The sequence below is a fragment of the Oryzias latipes genome, chromosome 22, assembly GCF_002234675.1.
Source record: "Oryzias latipes chromosome 22, ASM223467v1".
Classification (NCBI taxonomy): domain Eukaryota; kingdom Metazoa; phylum Chordata; class Actinopteri; order Beloniformes; family Adrianichthyidae; genus Oryzias; species Oryzias latipes.
The window spans coordinates 23,848,302-23,871,166 of record NC_019880.2 but is presented as its reverse complement, the minus strand read 5'-3'; the positions used below and the strand labels follow the sequence as shown (position 1 = coordinate 23,871,166).

At 43.2% G+C, this 22,865-nt stretch overlaps 1 protein-coding gene across 6 annotated transcripts in view; it reads right to left on the bottom strand.

Annotated features, from left to right (window-relative positions):
- akap6 (A-kinase anchoring protein 6) overlaps window positions 1-22,865 on the bottom strand; it is a 234,481-nt gene that overhangs the window by 188,179 nt on the left and 23,437 nt on the right. For 5 of the 6 annotated variants that reach the window (XM_020713576.2, XM_020713577.2, XM_020713573.2 and 2 more), the window contains exons 3-4: window positions 22,623-22,794; window positions 47-156 (exon numbers count right to left, since the gene is read on the bottom strand). In XM_020713576.2, the coding sequence (XP_020569235.1) occupies window positions 47-156; window positions 22,623-22,794 (282 nt within the window). Of the gene's footprint in view, window positions 1-46; window positions 157-16,869; window positions 17,022-22,622; window positions 22,795-22,865 lie in introns of those variants that run through there. The other variant, XM_020713578.2, reaches the window with a different exon arrangement.

Below are 22,865 nucleotides of genomic sequence, written 5' to 3'. Positions count from 1 at the left end.
CAGGCAGATCAAATCAAAACATGGTCAAGCATGGAAGGAGGCTCACCTGATGTCCACTATGATGTTGACAGAGTAAGAGAGGAGTTTCAGGGAGAACTCCGTCTCCAGCAAGGCGTGGATCTGCTCGACATGATCGGAAATGTCCTCACAGATATCCTGAAGTCACACACAGGCAGGAAACGAGAGAGTTTCAATGAGAGCTTCAGACCGTGAGGCTTCAACTCCACTCTGATCTGACAGACGTGTAAAGTCCACAAGCTTCTCAACAAAAGGAGTGAATCATGGAGAAAAGCAGAAGTGATGGACGTCTGATCCACATCTTCAACACGAGTCACAGTCATGAGGGAAACACTTCCAGGTTTGTGTGGAAACAAATGCCGCTTCTGTTCATCGGGGATCCACACTGTAATATGAGTCTGCTGCCGACGGAGATGACCAAACTACACAGACAGAAACACCGCTGGATGCACAGATTTCATGGTCAGACTAGCTTCAGCTGTGAGTCACAAAAACCTCTGACAGGTTTTGAACAGGATGATCAAACATGGGGACATTTATTTCTGTGGCTGTACATTTATCCGTCTCTGTTCAGTTATGTTTCATAAACTTGAACTCCCACTCCGATCATCTTCTGATCTACCTTCAAGGCCTTCCCGGCGGTCTTTTCGTTATGATCACACCATTTTTAGCCTAAATCAAAACAACTTTTTCAAGGACAAAGTTTCTGCAGAGCGGCAGGAGTTCATTGGAAACTCACCTCTGTGTTGTGGGCGGGACTGCTGGCGTGAAGCTATTCTGTCCACACTTCACGCCACCCATCTGTTAACACACTCTCCCTCCATCAAGCTTACAGCCCCTTACTACACCAGCCTAACATCCCCAGTGCAACAAAAACGGCGAACAATATCGGAGCCGTCCAGCCGTACAGTTTAGATCCAGATTCCAGCTCAGATGTGAAAACAAAGACGATCGTGGATCTGTTTGTCTGCAGGTGGAAGCATCAGAATAGAGCGGAGCGAGGAGTTTGTGACCCGCCCAGCCTATTTCACATCACAAATAAGCTCTTTTTTAAACCTCATTTTTTTTGTCTGCTCCTGATTCACAACGATTTAAACAAATACTCGAGAAATACAGTTTTAAGATTAGTTTTCTTAAAATCTGTTGTGTTGTCTAAATAAACAGTCCTTTCGTTTAGTTTTATCTTGTTTTATTAGACACACCTTTCATTCAATCTTCCAGCTTCCTCGTCTCCTGTCCTTCTCCCTTTCCCGCCCTCTCTATCTGCCTATCTCGCGATAATTCAGGAACTTAACTATACTACATTTTCCTCCCTTGTTTAGAATAAAAACTTCCTACCACATAAATTTTCTTAATAAACAAATCACATTGTTCTCAAACTAAATTTTCTTATAATAAACAAATCACTTTGTTCTCAAATTAAATCAAATTCTTTTCAAATACAGTTGTAACAAAACTTGTCAATAATGAGAACATATACATGTTATTGTTTTGTTTTGTTTTTTTTCTATTTAAGTCTCTCTGTATCTGATGGGCTTTCTGATAACCCGGCCTTTCCTGGTAGTGATGACATCAGATGAAGAGGGGTCACGTTCTGGTGGAATCTCAAGTGCTGGAGTAGTCTCCGCAGTTGACGCATCCTTTGCCTCATGATAGTTTGGTTCACTGCAGGCTGATGAAGGCTCTGGTATGTCAAAGTCAACCTCCAATGGTGTTTTACGAAGATGTTTGACATTCCTGATCACTTTAGATCCATCCTCTGTGTTGACCAGTTCAAATGAGCTGTCAGAGGTGTTCTTCAGCAATACATAGCGAGTCTCTCTGAATGTTGGATCCAGTTTTCCATTTTCCATACTTGCAATATAAACTATATCACCTGCTTTAAAATTGTGCTCCTTGGCTCTGCTGGTCTGGTCAGCGTAGTGTTTCATTTTGGTTTGGTATTCCTTGTGATGCTTTCTTACATCGGTTGCTTTCTCCTTTTCTGTTAGAGGTAGATCTTTTTCAAGATTTGGACATTTAGTGCGGATGTCTCTTCCAAACATTAACATGGCTGGTGTTTCTCCTGACGCTCTGTGTGGTGTCGAACGATATGCCATTAATATTTTTGGAAGTTCTTCTTTCCATGTCTTTCCTTCACATTTGCTTGCCTTGAATGCTTTCTTTAGGTATCTGTGAAACCTCTCCACTTTACCATTGCTCTGTGGAAAATAAGGTGATGCTCTGATGTGCTTAATTCCACATGACTTTAGAAATGACTCTAAAACCTGTCCTACAAACTGCCTGCCATTGTCAGTAACAGCTTCTAGGGGATAGCCAAATCTAGAAAATATCTTTGTCAGTTCTGTAACTACAGTAGCTGAAGAAATGTCTGAGATAACAACAGCCTCTGGAAATGAAGTGTAGTAATCGATCACAGTCAGTATGTACTGGTTTTGGATAGGACCTACCAGATCCATACCAATCTTAGTCCATGGTCTTGGTGGCAGTTCCAGTGGTTGGAGGGGTTGGTCTTCATGTAGTGGCTGGTTGAGAACACAGGCGGAGCAGTTTCTGATCAGTCTTTCTACATCTAAGTCCATGTTGGGCCAGTAGAATTTACTCCTTAGATATTGTTTGGTACGAACCACCCCTTGGTGAGTCTCGTGTCCAATCTGCAGTGCTTGTCTTACCATTTCTCTGGGTAGCACTATCCTGTGTCCTCTCAGTAGAAGTCCGTCATATGTACATAACTCTTTTGCACATCTGTTATATGGCTGCAGTTCCACCGGAACTGGATTTGGCCATGTTCCTGTCTCAATGATTTCATGTAGTTGTTTCAGTGTTTCATCCTCAGCTGTTTTCTGCTTTATGTCCTGAAGGCTCATAGCTTGTACTCCATGCATGGTTAATGACAGGACTTTGTCTACATATGTTTCCACATACTCGTTATACTCAGTCTCAGGTAAAGGAAGTCTTGAGAGTAAGTCAGCAACATTAGACTTTCCAACTATGTGTTCGATCTTGTAGTCGTATGGTTGTAGTCGTAAGCCAAGTCTTTGTATTCGTGGAGGTGTCAGCGTCGCTTTGTCTGGGTTGAACATGTAAATTAGAGGTTTGTGGTCCGTTTGCAAAGTAAACTTGCCTCCCCACAAGTAGGTTCTAAAATGTTCCACCGACCATACACAACCTAAAGCTTCACGTTCTATTTGGGAGTAGCGACGTTCAGTGGGAGTCAACGAACGACTTGCATATGCTACTGGCTTGTTCTGTCCATCTTGCTGAGTTTGTAGCAAAACTGCGCCTAGTCCTACTGGGCTTGCATCACTAATGACAACTGTAGGTGCACCTAGTTTAAAGTATGCCAAGCATGGTTCACTCACCAACGCTTCTTTCATTGCTTGGAATGAGCTCTCTGCTTCATTCGTCCATTCCCACACTTGTCCTTTTCTAGTCAGCTTCCGTAGCGGTTCTGATAAGTTTGCATAGTTCGGTATGAATTTCATCAGAAATCCACAGGTGCCTAGGAACGAGCGGAGTAGCTGAACATTTTCAGGCCTGGGTGCTTTGGAAATGGCTTCAACCTTTCTTGGGTCTGGTTTGATTCCTTCCGCAGTGATTACGTGTCCAAGTATCTCAATCTGCTGTAGTCCAAAAATGCACTTGTCTCTGTTGAGGGTTAGACCTCTGTCCTGAAATCTCTGAAAGACTTGCCTCAGTCTCTTTTCTAGCTGCTCTTCACTCTCTGCAAAGACCACAACATCATCCATGTAGCAAACTGTGCCAGGCATTCCACATAACATGATGTCCATAGCCTTCTGGTAGGCTTCTGGTGCACTCGATAATCCAAAGGGAACTTTTCTGAAGCGGTAGCAACCTCTGTGTGTAATGAACGTTGTCAGAGGTCTGGATTCTGGTGCTAAGTCACACTGCCAAAACCCTTTTCTTGCATCTAACTTAGCGAACACTTTAGCTCCTTGAACTGCCTTGTAAGATGCTATCGACTGTTGGGACTGGATGTCTTTCCCTGATCACGGCTCTGTTCACTTCTCTGAGGTCTACACATAGCCTCACTTCTTTTGTGTCTTTCTTTGGTACAATCAGGATATTCGAAACCCATTCTGATCCTTCATTCACCTCTTCTATTATACCTTGTTCAAGCATCTTATCTAGTTCCTGGTTTACAGCTTCTAACATAGGATAAGGGACTCTCCTCAAACCCTGTGCTACAGGATGGACTTTTTCATCAACTGTGACCTTATGACTGTAACCCTTAATCTGACCAAGTCCTTTAAAGACTAGTGGGTATTCTGTAACGAGCTCGCTGAATCGTTGCGTCTGCTCTACTGTGTTCACTTTTTCTCCTGTGTTAAATATTTTTAACTCAAAAATTGCTTTTCTTCCCAGCAGTGCTTCTACATTACCTTCAATCACATATATCTTGTCCATGATGATGTTGTTCTTCCATCTCATTTCTGCCTCAAAGTAACCCACACATTTAAGTGGAGTTGTCTGAGCATAAGCATAAAATTTCTTTTTGGTTGGTTTCAGTTCTGTTTTAGTGGACATCATTCTCTTATAAAGATTCTCTCCAATGAAATTTCTGCCACTTCCTGTGTCTATGACCATTTTCAGCCATTGTCCATTCACCTTAATTGTCTCAGTGCCTTCAGAATTCACAGCATGTACAAACTCATCTGAATCAGAGTCAGAAGCATTCTGTACTACTGCTCTCACAGGTTTCCTGGATTTTGTCTTTTCTTTTTCTCTATTCCGGTCTTTAGTTGTGGCGGGCGTGTTCTTTTTCTTTTTAAAACACATTCGCGCGTAATGTCCTGTTTTCCGACAGAAAAGACACGTCGCTGTCTTTGCACCGCATTCATCTGCTGTGTGAGTGTTCATTCCGCATCTGTGACACTGGGTGTCGCTGTCGGCTCGCTCGTGGCTGCCTTTAGTGTCGCGCGCCGCTCCGGCTGCACATCCGCCATTTGAGCGTGCACTTTTCTTAGTGAAATTCACTTGATTTTCCCTTGTTCGGTGACCAGAACTCTCGGTGAAAAGTTTAGATTCTGCCTGTGCTGCTTCAAAAGCTCGTGCTATTGACAGTGCTTTGTCTAAACTCAGTCCATCTTCCTGTAATAACTTGTCGCGTAGCCGTTTCATCGCGCATTTCTCCACTATCTGATCCCGTAGCATGTCATTCTCCAGTGCGCCAAAGTCACATGACTTTGCCAGCTCTCTTAATGCATTTACAAACGCATCAACGGTTTCATCCGGGTACTGAGCTCGGAGCCGAAACTTGTGTCGCTCCAGAACTATATTTCTCCGCGGAGTAAAATACGCGTCTAGCGCAGCAACAGTCTGAGCATGCGTACCTTTGTCTCCAGGAAGATTGGCGAAAATCCTCTGAGTTGGCGCTCCTATGCAATGCAACAGTGTGGCTCTTCTTACCGAATCTTGTGCATTAATCGTACCACTGGCAACTTCGAAAAATCTATAGGAGTCCATCCATAGGTTATATTCCGTGAATAAGTCTGATGCGCTAAGGTTCAGCGGAACCGGCGGGGAAAGCTGAGCATAGCTTGGTCCTGGTGCAGCTCGTGCAGATCCTTGGTGCTGCTCGTCAGACGACATCGCTGAATTTTCTTTTCTGTCTTCCTTGGCTGGGACGTAAATCCTAATCGTCCTTCTTCTTCATGGGGTCCTTTGAAAAATAATCCTCGTCGCCAAAAATGTTGTGTTGTCTAAATAAACAGTCCTTTCGTTTAGTTTTATCTTGTTTTATTAGACACACCTTTCATTCAATCTTCCAGCTTCCTCGTCTCCTGTCCTTCTCCCTTTCCCGCCCTCTCTATCTGCCTATCTCGCGATAATTCAGGAACTTAACTATACTACAAAATCTTTTCTCCCTCATCTGAACAATGGCATAAGAACAAGTTAAAAACACCATTTTAACTGAAGAGGGTCTTTAAACTTTCTTCCATTTTTTTTTTACTGTCCATCCACTCTTCGTATTCAGGAGTCCACTCTGCATTTAATTCTTCTCTAGAATCGATTTCGATTGTCCCCTGTTTTTAATTTTACAAACAAAAGAACATGTTAAAAAAAAGAAAAAAGCTGCACTGACTGAGGATCAGAACCTTTACTTTTCTTCTGTTTTTTTGGTTTTATTTAAAGGGTTAGTTTTACTAAGTTTATGTCTTATTTTTGGTGTCAGGTTTGTCCTCCAGTTCCATCTGTGTGCTGCTGGTTTTAGTTTCTTAAACATCTTCTGGTTGTGCCAGTTAGACTTTTAAAATTCATGTTTTTTATTTCTCAGATTATCTGTTCAGCAGACTTTGAGTCCCTCTTAGTTTTTCAGCTCACCTTTGGTAATGTTTAGGCTCAGATTTAGTCCAGTTCCACCTTAAATGTCTGCTGTTTGAGGACACTTTTGGCTGAAGCTTTTTGAACATTTATTGTGATGAAGTGTTCTGCTGAGCCCCTGGACAGGTCAGCCCATTGAGGAAATCTTCATCTCATTATGATTGGTTATATAAGGCTCACAAAAACAAAGAAAAGAAATAAATGACGTCTTTATAATCCTGCATGAATCTTTTGTAAACATCTGAACACATGAAGCTGTTAAAGTGCTCAAGAATGACCTCTGAAGCAGCCCGTCTGGTACTGGCGTCTCCGGCTGCTGACTCACAGCGCCGCCCCACGATGAGCTGCCCCAACAAACCAACACGGCCGCCGAGAATAAAGCGACACCCCGAACGCAGGAATTTAGGTCACGCACGCTGCCAGCTTGGCTCATGCACGTTTGGCCGAGAATCTGACCTCCTGAGCAGAGGCAGCTCCACTGTACACAGGCTGGCTGCTCTGATGCCAAATCAGAAGGAAAGCAGGCGGAGGACCAAAGCGGCTGTTTGGACCTGGAACCAAGCTAACCTAAGAACTTCTGGCAAATCCAAACTTGTCAGGAACCTGGAAGTCCTGCATTTCTGTTTTATTTCTGGCAGAGGTTCTTGAGGCTGATCATCTACTCTTATCTTCCTGGTTACATTTTTAAGATGAACTGAAGAACCTCATTGATATTATTCATTTTTCAGTTATTCTTTATGCGGTGAAGAGGGCTGAACTCCATAAACTGAGATGGTTAAAAAAAAAAAACTATCCAAAAAAACATGACGACATGAAACCCATGCAGAAGACCTGACCATGACTAACTGATCCTATGACTTTCAACACCGTGATGATTACTTCAACCTGATCAGGTGGCAAAAACAGAAAAACGAAGCAAACTAGTTTAGCCAAACCAAAAACACACAAAGAACAATCTAACCTAAAATGTGGAAAACAAAAACTGAACACAGATCAGTAAGAATCAGTGTGTCGCTGCTCCAGACACAAGCTGGTAATCTGCAAAAAAAACAAACTGCAGGTTGGTGACTATCAATAGGGGGAGGAGCCTTGCCTACGTGGGAGGAGCAATGCATACATGGGAGGAGCAATGCAAACGTGGGAGGAGAAATGCATACGTGGGAGGAGCAATGCATACGTGGGAGGAGCAATGAACGAGAGCTAGGGGCCACGTATAAGCAGAAGAAATCTAGTATGAGAAGAAGGTACCAGGCATTATTGGGAGCAGCCTGGCAAGAGAGGAAGGTGCAAGGTACCTGGGGGGAGGAGACAGGGATGGGGCAGGGGGACAGGTAGGAGAGGGAGGTGCCAGGCATCAGTACAAGAGGGGACCAGGCATGAAGGGGAGGAGCCTGGACTAAGTCAGAGTTGCCAGCCATTAATGGGAGGAGCCAGGCATGAGAAAAAGGTGTCAGGCACAAGGGGGAGGAAACTGACATGAGGGGGAGGAGACACTTTTAAATGTCATGTTTCTTTAGATCAAATCAAACGTTATATATAAAGCACTTTTCATATAAAAGTATTACACAAAGTGCTTTACATTAAATCAAAATAAAATAAATCACATAAAAACAAGTATGAAAATTAAAATAAGCACAAAAAGAAAAAATTTAAAATACGGCCCCCCTCCCCGTACCTACACAACCCCCCACTTCTTTCACACCTCCCACCCCCCCTAACTGATGGGGAAAGACAATAAGAAATAGACTGAGCACGAAAACAAGATGTTGGAAACGCTAATAATTGGAACCTCCGTCTCTGTGATGCTGCATTTACAGCTAAATGCAGCATCACAGGCGGGGACCGCTCCACCACAGCTAAGCGGTGATGCAGGTTTCATCTAGAGCCACAGTGGCTGAACAGCAGCTGACCCAGAGGGAGAGGATCCAGGTGAGGAAGCACCGGAAAATAAAAATGAGAGTGAAAAAGTAAACGTAGATACAAGCAATAAACAATAAAACATTGAAATAAGGTAAATTGAAATTAAAATAGACCATTAAAAATCTGGTGTAAGTTGATAAAACAAAATAAAATGGATAAATAAATAAAGTTATTTCAAAAATTAGCTGAAAGCCAGGTTAAAAAGACGGGTCTTTAGCCTTTCCTTAAAAACTTCAATGCTCTCTGCGGCTCTCAGGTCCTCTGGCAGACTGTAGTGTAGTGTGCCGTAGTGTTGAAAAGATATAAATAGAGTGAACTTTTTGGCAGAAAAGGTTCCTGGTTGTAACTCCTCTCTGCTGGTTTGTATGTTCTTCACAAATGTGACATCTAAAATGGAATTAAACTGGCTTTTCAGCTGCATAATGCCAATTTCTTGTCAAGATCCACTTCTACAAGAAAGCAAACACCTGTTTTTTTGTGGTGTTTGTTAAAGTACGGTAACCCCCTCTCCCAGCATGTACTGTATGTGGAGCCGCTCGGCCCACTGTGCACGTTAGCAGACTCAGAGATTCTGAAGAGAGCCTAAACTGTGTTGTGTCATCTCTTTGCTTTTTGGCACATTAACAGTTTCTACACACATTCTGCCCTCAACTGAAACCATCAGAAAAACTCTCAGCGGGGTGGGGGGGGGGTCCTCAGAAACAGCAGCTCACAGCTGGAGACGGTTTGTGAGCAGGAGCTTAAGTGGCAGATGTGTTCCTGGAGAGCAGCTGCAGAAGACTTTTCATCACAGAAAGGATCACACACCCGTTTCAACATGGGGAAAACAGCAGATTCTTGGGGTTTTTTCTCTTCCAGAAATCTTCTCACCTTTATTTATGGGATTATTATACCATGGTCCGGGTGAATACTCGATTCTGATTGGCTGCTGGGTGTGCGTTAAAACCTGATAACCACACGGTGAAAAAAGAAGTTCCGGTCAGCTAGCTTAAATGTTTTGTATCACTGCGCCGGCTTCTTTGAAACAACCTTTTGCTTCATCATTTGGACAAAAACAAGCGGTAAGAGGTGAACTTTCTCTCTGAACTGATGATTTATTCAACCCATCGGAAAGATCAGCATAGATATAATCGCCCAATCTTGACTGCAGTGGTGGTGCGGCGCGACGTGGACTATTTGTTACATGATAAATACATTGCGCCGCATCACATAACAAATAGTCCGCTTTTTTGTGAGAAAAGCAACAAACAAACAAGAATTAAGGACTAAAAACTGGTTGATATGTATTGCTTTTGTAAGTGACCATGGTATAAGCGGGTTAAAGGCCTTGGAAGTGTGCATTATCACTTTTTAAATGCACGGTTTTTAAGCAACCGTCTGACGCAAAGCGGAGGACAGTTCAGACTTCCACGGCGTGCGTTAAAAAGTAATAACGCACATTTCGTCGGCCATTCACCCTTACATATTTGGGGGAAATTGTTGTCAGCTGTCCACCAAAGACTGTCAGGGGGGAAAATCTCATCGCAGAAAATCTGATAAATCCTTCAGACTGTAGGGAAGTCTGAACCAAGACATAAATATTCAGAATTACATTTTACATCCGTCACACAGGCTGACGGATCTGTCTCAATGTACTTGAACTCCAGCTGGCAAACGGGCATCCTCCGTTTCGTCATCAAAGCGCTGAAAGTCGTGAAAATGTCACTGGTGTCTTTCGGAGGCTTCAATAATTCACGCGCAGCTTTCAAATGCTAATCCACACACGGACACACGCGTAACCGCCCTCAGCGGCAGCCGTGTCCGACTCAATCAAAGCCAAGTCGGAGCTTCTTGTATGAAGTCATTTGTGGGAAAATCAGCTCTGAGATCAGAGTGACAGGTCTTCACCGTAACTACAAGAACATATAAACATCTCTCTGTCACGGTCACCTCATTTCACGCCGAGTTTACTTACAAAAATTCATCTTTCAAGCAGCAACGAAGAGAATGGGACACAATCCTGGGAGGAGTGACTCATCTGCCTCTTTTTGAGTCAAACTGTGCTACTCTGGTTACACAAAATGTGTAACCAGAGTATATTGAGTGTATTTTGGGAGAACAGGGCTTTTTCCGTCACATTTTCAATATTTGATTATTCTTACTAGCGTTCAATGAAGCAGCAGCAGCGCGTGGGTGAGATCAGCCTCTGGTGACGTCCTACCTGCACCAGAGTGACCAAAATTTATGAATGAAAAGTGTGCCGTGTCTTCTTCTACATGCATTGATGGAAGTCAGTTGGATCTTTGTACTTAAGTGTGTGGCGTGTTTCTGGTAAAAAAAAAATTAAGACTGCTGATGAATTTCATCTTGCAGATAACGGAAGTCGTTGATTTTCCGAAAACAGAAAAGTCAGTCGCTGTATTCATTGATTTTTATTTATTTCGCTTTTTGCGTTGTATGTGCATTGGTTGTTGTGTGTTCAAACGATGACATCAAAAGGACAAAGTTTGCCTTCCAAAAATGAGAGGACAGCACCTCAAGCTACCTCTGCAGCATCCGCTACAAGAAACTCCTTGTCAAGTTTACAAACTTTCCCAAAAGATGATCAGTTACGGAAGGAATGGGTCATTATGATGTCAGGTTTTATACAAGGCAAGCTCTAAATTTGTGAGTTTTCTAAAACACAAACGGTTAGCATCAGCACAGCGCGCTAACAGCTAAAAGCATCTGACAAATAAACAGAAAACCATCTTAGAAGTGATAGAATTGTAGTATACAAGTCCACAGCGGGACTTTCAAAATAATTTTTTTGATAGGATGTAGGTCTTCGTGTGGCTGACATGAACACTGCATCAACATGATGTCCTTCTGGAGCCAGATTTCCTTTATTGTGGCTTTAGGAAGCTGCAGAAGACGTCTAGTACAATCCAGAGAATCTGCCATTTTCATGTAAACAACACTGTTCTGCTACAGACTCTCCAAACCAAAAATGACTGAACTGTCTCATACAGAACGTGGAAGTAACATCTCTGCGAGTGCTGCTTAAAATGATGTGTTTTTGTCGTTGTTGTAAAACTGGTGATTTGATTATTTCCCTGAGAATGTTCTGTTCCTTTTCTTTGAAGCATGCTCAGATATGATAAATCACGCAAGAATGTAAGCCTTTTGTGTTGGCCGCAGGTGAATGCATCTTTTGCTCACGAGGTTTGCAGAAAGTTCAAGCTGGAAGAAAGAGCTGCAAATGCAGTTACACTGGACCCAAAGACCTTTTTCTGGACCTGCTTTTAACGAGGTGTTTGTTATGCTTGGGTTACTTTGTATTGCTTTTATTTCCTCAAAAGTTTTTTAATATATAGTTTTCACGGCGTGATGAGTGTGAAGGCACGTACTGTAACCTACAAGAAGAGGTGTGATGACGTACCGGAGTGCAAAAACCGACCTGACAAGAGCTACAGTCTGCATTCAGCCCATTCTGGTTGGATGGGACGGCCATCTTTCAGCCAACTGGTTAGTCGATGTTCAAACCCCAGGCTCAAAACTGAGGACTGAATTGAAGGAATAATGTCATTTTAACCACAAAAAAACAATCCTGCATGTTTCAGAATGACCGGACACAGCCTCCTGTCAGCGGGTTAAAGCTAAACCGGAGAAAATCACAACTGAGGAATTAACATTGTGCCCTTTCATACTTCACTTGACTGACAGATGATTAAGTGTTCAGAGCTGGAAGCCCTCAGCATGTGTTCACATGCACTCTATGCGTGTGCGATTTACAGAGCTGCACGTTAGCATCCCTCTCCTTTTAGGAGAAACACAGCAGTGTGTTTCAAAGCTGCACCATCTTCATTTGTGAATGCAAACAGCAGCACACAAGAACTCACGTCAGTGCAAACAAGCTACACACTTTTTCCAACTCATCAGTCACGTAGCGTCAAGACAGGACCTGTCAATCACACGCTGCACACATCCAGCAGGGCTGCTAATTGCCTAAAATCAATCTGAAGCCGGTCGACTTAGACTTCAGCTCCGATAGCGGCTCCCCCTCATCACCCCCAACATCAAGAGCTTCAGCCCGGCCACGTTCAAACTGCTCACGACAGCCGCGCCTCATCCACACCCATTCGATCTAATAACCCTCAACTCCTGCACTCCAGCCCATCAACGCAGCATGTGTTACCTTGGAGATCAAATGCCGTGTGTTCCTTCCCCCCTGGAGGATTCAAATTAAGCTGCTTCAAAGACAACCAAAACCCGCAGCTATGATACAAAGACTCATTAAGGAGGCTTTTTTTCAAAGCCTCTGCTTCTGCAAGGAGAACCCTGCGGAATTTTTGAGGTCTGCTTTTCTTTTTTCTACCTTTGCTGGACATTCAAACAATATGAACAATATTCGGACCAAAGAGGAACATCAGAGAGCAGAAGATCCAAATGTGACCAAGTCCTCCTCAAGTTTGAGTTGGAAAGCAGAGAGCTTTTGAAGCTGTAACGGACAAAACATCATTCATTTTTAAATGATCTGTGACTTTTCTGGGAAGTTCAGACACGGCTGTCAAAGTCCAGCAATCGCTCTTGTTTTGTCAGAACTCAAAATTAACAAATATTTAACTTTAGAAGAACATTAAAAACTTTTCATTTGTTCAAACTGAGTTTTGTTGCTGCGAGTCCTCCTCTCTGCTTCCTCCTGATTCATCTTAGTTAAATTTCCTTCCTAATGAACTAATTCACAGGATGTAACTGCTCAGCGGCTGCTTCAAAGATTTACACAACCTGCTGTTTATCCTCATTGCCAAGGCAACCGTTGGATCACAATAAGAGCCTAAACAGTCAGGAACAGGTCTGAGTGACTCTGCAGAACCGATCCAGACACAGAGGTCAGGACATTTTCTAAAATTCTGTTTTTAGCTTCCACATTGCAACACAAAGCTGATGTTTTAGGTGAAAAGGTCTTGCAGATGTGAATGCGCTTTCTGTACCAACATGGAGAAAACCTTTATTTAAATAAAACACATTAGCGTCATTAAAAGCATGGAGGAGAGACAGGGATTGTCTGCACAGATTTACTACATGTGTACTTTTGACGTTTCTTTTTCTGCTGAAGAATAAACCATATGAGCCAAAAAACTAAACTTCAAGACTTTTCAGCATGGGTTCAACAGCAGCAGGCATTCTGAAAGCTCTTTGTAAAGGTCAGAATGAACCAGGACCTCCAACCGAGCCTTAGTCCAGCTGCAGCAGCGTCTAAAGTCCTGTGAGGTACGTGTCAATACCACCCCGCCGTCGTTCTTACCCGTCCACGCCATCAGACGCTCGCTCCGGTCGTCAGCTTCATTCTCCAAAGACCAGAAAAAGAGGCTGAACTTTAAAAAAGGAATGATTTTTAAAAAAAGCTAAGATAATTTAAATCAATCAGAAAACTGTGTTTCCAAAGTTCTGCTGCCATGTGGAGAGAGGTGAGCAACCCTCACACACACACAGTTTGTGTGGTGACCTGATTTTTCCAGGGGAGTGCTGGTGGGGGGGGGGTCACAACAGTTGTGAAGACTTATTTTAAGACCAACTTCACACCCCCACAAACACACAACGTCCCCATAACACACACGCAGTCGGTTGACACAGTTTCACTCTCCCTCTCTGATACGTCTGCAAACCTGAGATTCTAATCCCAAACTCTGATCGGTCCTGTGACTTCATTCATTGCTGATGTTCTGATTCCACCCTAAAAACCAAAAAGAGGGGTTTTCCTTTAGTGTTGACTCCATGATTCACCACAGCTTCACATTTTGTCTGAGATCCAGAGAAAATGTGGTCTTTTTTTCCCCCCCCATGAGGCGGGATGATGAGATGTCACCTCACTTTTGGGGTGGAACTGACGGAACCTGCTCCCTTTGGTGTGACGGGCGAAGGAGCACAGGCGTGAGGTCTGAAGCCAGCATTTGTTCTTGTATGTAATCCTTCATTATTTTCAGCCAAAGAGGAGCAAGGACGGCTGCGGACGGGAAGAGGAGCCATGACGAAACGCAGCTGTGGCAGGTGGAGCAAAATCCATTCAGCCTGTTGACAAACAACCGTTTGGAAAGCAAGGTCGGCTCAGAGCGCCACACGGAGAACGACGCCGGAAATGACCGGAGGATAAATCACATCCTCGTGGAAAAGATCTCAGAGAAAAGAAATGTTTGTGTATTTCTCCTTAAGGAATAAAGCCACATGAAGTGTGTGAACCTGACCGCCGCTCAGACTAACATGGAGGGCCGTAAGACTGAGCATGAATCCACCTGATGAGGAGGAAATGTCCTTCACAGCAAACACAAATCACAGTTCCAAACTCAAACTTCTAACGCCTCTGCAGCTGCATCATGGGACAAAAATGAACTAAATTAAAGCTAAAGGCTTTCAGAAAACAAATGATTCATATTTACATACATTTATGTACACCTGAAGATAAACGGGCAGGAAGCTGGATGCAGCATCACACATTCACGATTTCACGATTTTCAAGTTAAAAGCCAAAACCTCATCATTGTGCAGAAGGGAGGAGGAGGAGGAGGAGGGAAGGTCTGGGATATTTCCTGGAAACAACATGAGTTTCATCATTAGAACAATTAGGCAGATCACGCTGAAGATGTCAGCGTTTTCTCCTTCCCTTAAAGCTGTTTTTCTTCATTTGGTTTCACAACAGCAAGAACCAAACCACATCCAGTTAACGATGAAAAACAGCTCTCTGTTTACGCAGCAAAAGCCTTCTGCTATGAAATATTTATCCTAATATATTGACGTGTTTGTGAGTATTGCTGCTCTGCGGGCCGACTGCTTTCATCCAAAAGACAATACAATCTTAAAATCTCTTTAAGTCCAGGAAAACTGGAGACTATAACAATCAGAGCTCAGTGAGAGTGAGACCATGAATCCTCTCCTTCCTCCTTCCCTGCCTGTTTGAAGCCTCCCAGATTCCTGACATGGCTCTGACGCTGAGATCAGGAAGCAGAAATATCACAACAGCTGAGAGGAAAGCAGCTGAGGACCGAACAGCCTCTGCACAAGCAGGAAACAGGAAAGCTAAAGGAGTCTGGTTGTTTTACAAGAAAGCCAAAAAACTGCAAACAAACACAAGTAGGAAAAAAAAACAACCAGAATTTCTGCTAATCAGCTTAATCTTCTGGGTTTGGTTAACAAAGAGAATGTTTTATTATCATCCTGCAGGTATTTGTGCAAAATAAAAGCTGCTCGTCTTTCAGAAAGTGCATTTTTTTACTCTTCATTGTCCTCAAATTGTTCTCCAAGATGGCTATGAGACAGAAAATCTTTTGTTCTTCTTCTGCTGTGGGTTCAGCATGTGGCCCCTCCCTCCCCAAGCGGCCCTGGACGGCGTCCGTTCAGCTGTTGCACGGCGCCTGCAGCAGCTAGCCAAGAATGGCTGAGAGGCTGCACACCAGCGCAGACACACAAGAACAGGAGTTGCATCACTATAATCATGTCCTACAGTGGCTCCATGGCAAGGTCAGGTTATAGAAAAATGCCCTGCAGGCAAACGCATTATAAATATAACAGGGGGGGAAGGAAGGGTGGGGGGCTGAGAGGGAGCAAAGGGAGGGGAAAAAAAGAAACAAAGCAAGAAAAGAGCAGCAAGGACACGATGAAGGAGCTCAGAGATCACCAGAGGCGTGAATACAATTTCAAAGAGCCGCCTGGCGGCCTGTCCTCTCCAATCTCCCGCTCTGTCATGGCGACGGCTGCTCGCCGGGCGCCGAGCCTGCCATTAAGCTCAATAAACTTCTGCTCGCCTTCAGTCTGGACGCTGCTGCTGCGAGGAGAGTGCAGGCCAAGCTGGGCCCGATCCAGTGCACGAGGACACGAGCTGCAGATGTCAATGAGACTTCAGCATCAGAGCTTCTACAGAAACATCTGTACACAGGAAAGACTCCTGCAGGCAGCTTCTTCACCAAACAAACCTAACCTTTAGGTTTGACCAATCAGATTTAGGTGAACGTCTGCCCATCTTCTGAACCCACTGACTCTCTTTCAGGGGGTTGCTGGAGCCTATCCCAGTCACTGTTGGGTGAAGGTGGGAACAACCTGTTGCAGGACCAACACACTCACGAACACTTAATTCAAACCTAAGGGATGATTTATAATCATCAATTCACCTATGGGGGGGTTCAGAGAAAACTCACACGAGCACAAGCAAAACATGAACACACAGGAAGTTCTCGGCTGGGATTTAAATCAGGACCTTCTCACTGTGAGGTGACAGTGCTAACCACTACACTACAGCGCCACGCTCTTTCACATTTATTATCTTACCTGGCTCATTGCTATGATGCTGTTTGCTGCTTCAGTTGCTTCTCTGAGGCCAAATCTGAATGATCTCTGAGTGTTCTGGTTTCTGGGTCGTTGTTTTTTTTCTTCTGTGCAGATCAGTTGTGTCCATCTGATGGACTATTTTAGCATGTAGTTGTAGAGATAGATAAGCTAATTCTTCTCTTAAGGGTACTGGTACATCACCTAGCCGTCCTGGGGGAGGATCCCTCCTTCATATGGACACCCCTGAGGTTTCTTCTTTACTTGCAGAATCCGTTTTTTTTTTTTTTTTTTTTAGGAGTTGTTCCTTACCGGGAAGGAGGGTCTAAGAGCAGGACTGCTCATTCCTGGTCCTCCAGATCTACCACCCTGGCTGCCAGTTTTTCAGCTCTCTTTGCACTGCTTGCTGCTGATTACCTGGACCAGGTGTGTTCATTCAGTCAAACTGTGGAGACATCTGATTGAGCCAATCAGCAGCTAGCAGGTCTTGGAGATCTGGAGAACAGGCAGGGTGGTAGATCTCCAGGACCAGGAATACAAAAGTAGAATTAAGACATCCGGGATAAATGACTGAGCTGAGCTCAATGAAGCCAAAACATGTGCGTCCAGGCTTAATCGGTGGCACAAAGACCAAGCCAGGATGAGCAGACACGGATTCATCAAGCCAGGTGTAACCAATCCTGGATAGGTGCGCGCTCACGGCTCACTCAAACAGACCCCGCCACAGATCACAGATAAACTGATTTACCATGGCAACTAGAGCCGCGTACCTTTCCCCATCGGAAGCACAAATCCTCATGGAGGCATACGAGGAGGTAAAAGATATAATTAAGAAGAAAGGCAACACCACCACAGTGATAAAGCACACTCAAGATTTTTTTAAATTAAGTTACCAGCCAATTAAGTTTACGAAAACGTAACTTGTCATTTCAACCAGAAAATGTTATGTTTGTTAATCTCACGTGAATGAATCATGTCGATCGTACATAAAAATAATCCATTTAAAAGTTACTAATTTCAATCATGTTGATCCAACATGATACCGTTAAATTGGATACATTAGTAATCCCAAGGAATTGTGGGATTCCATTTTCTTTGTCTATCTGGGCAGATTGGGGTCTAAGTGTGAGTTTTTGTCCATGGGTTTTATTGTCTAGCTGTTTTACTCTGTTTTAACTAGTGATTTAAACTGATATGTTTATTTCTTTTCTGCACCATGAGTTAGAGTGTGGGAGAGGATGATGACCAAACCCCTTGTGTGGTAAAATGTTAATGTTCCAATACTTAAGACAGAATTTGCGTTATTTGAGCTCCTGTTTAGTGATGTGGGACTTTACTGTGTAATTCATGCCTTTCATGTGAAAATTAAAAGACCCATTGGGTGTAACTTTGGGAAACATTAGCAATGTCAGATGTATAAATACAATTAAAGCAAAAAATTAGGTAATATCAACATAAGTTGTGTTAGGTAGTCATACAAATTTAAGTTGAATAAACTTAATTTAATGAGGTGTGACCAATTGAAGTGATTCAATTTAGTTGGATCAACTTTTATCTTTTGAGAGTGAGCAACAATATTAATTTAAAGTTGGGTCCAACTGCAGTATTTAGATTGAATCAACTTAAATTTATTAGTTTGAACCTAAGTACATTAAGTAGGACCAATATGATTCATTTTTGTTCAAGTAACCCTATCTAATCATGTGGAAATCATTTCCATAATTTTTTTATGTTCATTCAAAGTGAACCTTTTTTGAGTTTACCTGCTTTGTTTTGTCTTTATTAAATAAAGGAACATAATGTTACACGTTGTGTTTTTATATTCATACTGAATGTGTATTATTTTATATGACAGAGTACTAGGGCCCCACTGAGAAAAAAGGATAAAGTCATAAATTTATGAGGCTGGTTCCTTATGGAGAAAAGCAACATATTCTTTTTACAGTTTTGATAGTTATGAAAATGTGATACTTCATATTCTGGCACATCAGCATGTCTTCGTTTATGAAACCATACTGAGGTACAATTTCACGAAATGCCCCACATCTGTCATTTTAACTACTGTCCTCCTTTAAAACAACTGGTTACAATATTATGACTTGTCTTTTTTTCCCTCTGTGGCCCTAATATTCTATCATATTATGAAGAGTAAAAATTATAAGGATGTTTAAAAAACAAGCACATTTCTAGTCCATTCCTGTGTTGAGTAATGTTTTTTTTAAAGACATAACCAAAATGCGCAATTCCGCCACTAGGTAGAGCAAAGGAAAAGCAAAACAGGTGGAACAGCATATCTCTGCACGTGCCAAAAGCGAAACCTAACAGCTTTGCGTCTGGGTAAGATTCATTTTGGTTCCCTATGAGCCTCACCGCTGTTATCTTGCTATAAGGATGATCAGGAGTGACACCCTTATGACCAAAATGTTGTCAAAAAGTGAATTGGAGTGAAGAGCTTTCCAGAATAAATGGACAGAGTTTTTTTTACAAAGCTGAATGCAAAACCCCATTCTTGGTATGTCATCAACACATCTGAGTGCTCAAAGAAAATAACATTCAGTACCACTATGAGACTCACCATATAGAAAGTTTTACCATTTGCAGTTAAGAAAAGAGAAGAATTACCAACAATTACTTGGACTGAAAAAACAAACGTTTGCATTCACTGCAGTATTGACATCATTCGTTTTTTTCCGTAGCCCCTCTTGAGTTTATTATCAGGATTGCTTCATTGTCAGATGTCAAATATTCAGTTGGTATGAAATTGAATAAACCAACTTTTTTTGAAGTGTAATTAATTTTATTTGAGATCCATTGGGCCCAAATGATTAAGCTAGTATTGTGGTTGAGGCATTTTTTCCACAAGAGTAAAAAAACTAAAACAAAACTATTATTTTGCCTTTACGTTACTGGTCCGGCCCCACTTGAGATCAGACTGGCTGAATGTGCCCCCCGAACCAAAATGAGTTTGACACCCCTGGGCTATATGAATAAAACTGGACAAAATTCATTTGACTTGACTTCTCCTGGGTGCCCTGACCTCTGGGTTCTCCTGGAGATGGTCACAGCTGCCTGGAGTTCTCTCATGTTATTACATCTGTTGAATGGTGTTTGAGGGCTGCACAGTGGCGCAGTGATTTGTGCTCGTGCGTCACAGTGAGAATGTTTGAATCCCAGCTGGGACCTTTCCGTGTGGAGTTTGCATGTTCTCCCTGTGAATGTGTGGGTTTTCTTCAGGCACTCTAGCTTCCTCTTACAGTCCTTCATAGGTTCTAAAGTGTCCCTAGGTGTGAACTTGGGATTGTGTTGCCATACGACAGACTGGCGACCTGTCCAGGGTGTACCTCACCTTCATCCAACACTATCCAGGTTAGGCTCTGTGACCCTGAAAAACGGGGGTCAAAAAATGGATAGATGGACTTGTTGGAGTCTTCCTGCTGCTGTGTTTATCTCCACCAGCTTTCCGTAACACTGAGCCGTTTTTGTGAGCAAACCTACTCCAGAAAAACCGTTTCAAAAGTTTTATTTTCTAACAGATAAACAAATATTTAAGGGAAAACATTTAGTTTTTATGGCTTTGGTGATTCTCCGTCATATCTGCCTTCACAGAATGCGTTAAATAAATGTTATGGGGATGGTTTCCTCACTATTGTAATGCCACAAGCTACCACGAGATGGCGATGTCACACAGGTAATGAGTCCTGCAGACATGGCCGCTCTTACACATCCCAGTCTGCTGCTGATGTGAACAAAGTTCATAAGAAAACGTTTGTCCAAATGCTTCACAGAACTAATCTTTTATTTTACAGCGGTTCCTTGTTTATTGCCGGAGTTATGATAAATCAAAAGCAAAGTATTCAACTTTTTAAAATCTTTTTATAGATGTTTTAAAGCTGTAAAACTCCTCACTACACACTTTTCTTAGCCAAACATGAGCATTTTCACACTTTTCTCTGTTTAAACTCTCGTAAAAATGTTTCTTATAAATCTGTGATTCATGCGTCCCTGTTGTCCGTCTATTTTAGCGTCTAAGGGAATTTTCCAAACTAAACTGGCTTTAAAGTTTACAGAGAGTAAAATTGTTGGTCTGTTTTTGCATCCACAGAAGCTGCAGGTTAGTCATGGGGCGGCTTAATGTGATTGGACAGGCAGGCTCCTGCACAGCTGCGTCCATTTGCACAGAGATGTTCTTGACACTAGAGGGCGCTGCTGGATCTATTTTACCAAGTGACTAAATTTAGCAAAGTCAAGTCTTTTCCTGAAACTTCCATCTTTGCTGCCTTCAAGAATTATCTGATTTTTATTTTTAACATAAATGCTGGAATTGACTCTGTGTGGACACAAAAGAAAGATCTGATCTTTCTGATCCCACGATCAAAGGATTCAACCCTGGATCTGACCAACAGCCAGCAAATCAATCACTCAATATCTGATTAAAACACACACAACACCACAACGATTCACACCGCATGGCGTCGGTCCTCCGTCGACAAAGCTGCAGTTGTTTCTGTGTCAAACGCTGACGTAACTGTGATGCTGGAGCCAGGCTGCAGTTCAGACGACACACTCACAGACTCGGGGTCGGACTGTTTGGAACCACTTTTCTGTCGTTTTATCTGTATCAGTTATTCTGTAAACATAGAAATATTCTGCATTATCCTTAGAGGAGCTCTGATTTTGGAAGTTTTGGATTTGCTTTGAAATTTAGTTGCTCAACGGCTTCATTCTTCCGTCCTGCAGCATCTGCCCCGAAAAGGTCAAAATACAGATGGGCGGACAGGACCCTTGTACCCCGCCACCTCAAACCCACCCCATCCCATTCCCCCTACACACACACACACACACACACACACACACAGGAGCCCAAACAACAAGTTCTTACCATGTTTTTAAACATTGTAGAACATTTCCTAAAAACCAACTTTTATCAGAATGTGCAAAAAAAAAAAAAAAATGAGCGGAAGAGACAGCCTCTGTCTTTCTGCACATGTGCAAAAACAACAATGCCCCCCACCCCACCACCACCACCACCACAGGAGGAACACACACTTCTTTGTGTTTTCATCAGTTTAGCAAATGCAGCTGCAGAGTTGTTGTCAACAAGCACAGAGACACAAATGTGCAGAGGAAGAGGAAGAGGTGCTGCCTGATGAAGGACACTTCACCTACAAATAGATCTTTACTAAATAAGATTTTAAATGACCGGAGACAAAGTTCTACTGTTTCATTTGTATCAGTTATCCTGTAAACATAGAAATATTCTGCATTATCCTTAGAGGAGCTCTGGGTCACTGAGGTCAGACCTGAGGCTGCTGAGCTGCAGATGGCTCAAGAAGAGGAGGGACCGAAGCTCAAAGGCATCAAAAGGAAGTGAAGCTGCCGGAAACGGCATGAATACGTGAAGATGCCGGCTGAAGACATGCAGCTGAGTCAGCAGACGCACTGAAGGCTGCTGGACGTTAAACCGGCCGAGGAACTTCAGCGCACATAAACTGCACGTGTGACTGGAAGGGTGTTGGAGGAGGCCATGCTGCCGGTTGCATCAAAGATGACCTTCAGAGCTTCATGCTAGAACAGTTCCCTCACAGCACACATGGGCTTTTAACAGTACTATTGCTATTGAAATTATTTTATGAATTTAGTATTTTCTGAATTTGAAATTTGCTGCTTAGCTTGCAATTATATAGTCTAAACTCACTCACAGAGGCTCCGGCCTTCCCTTCACGGTGAGAGGACTGGAGCAGATGCTCAGTGAAGTGAGCGAACACAAACTCAGGCAAAGCTCTCAGCATCCGTTTCTCTGAAGCCGCTCCTCAATCCCAGCTCCACATGTGCATCTGCACCTGCAGACTGTGGGAGTGAAAGGCCAAAGCATTTGCAGAAAACATGTGTGGTTGCAGGAAGAGTTTCTGCACGTAAGGAACTGCTGGCTGCTGTCCTGTCTGAGCACAAAATGCAGCTGCATGCAAACGTCCCGCAGAGTTCTGACTGAATTTATGCTGGAAGCCCGAAGGCTGAACTCCGGGGGAACCGGAGGGAGGACCGTCATGTCAAAGGCTTGTGTCTACCTTGAGCTGCATCAGGTGGACGTCCACGTGTCTGCTGTCGGTGTCCTGACTCGCAGAGTGGGTGAGCTGGGTGACTCTGTCACTGGTCGCTCTCAGCCACTTCTCGATCTCTGGGAGGTGGAGAACAACCTTCCAGTCAGCTCCGGCGTGGAGAGGCGGGGGCTTCTTTGTCCTGAAAGATGACACACAAACGGGTTCTGCTCCGATTTCCTGTGTTCTTCCAAGTTAGTGGACTAGGCTAAG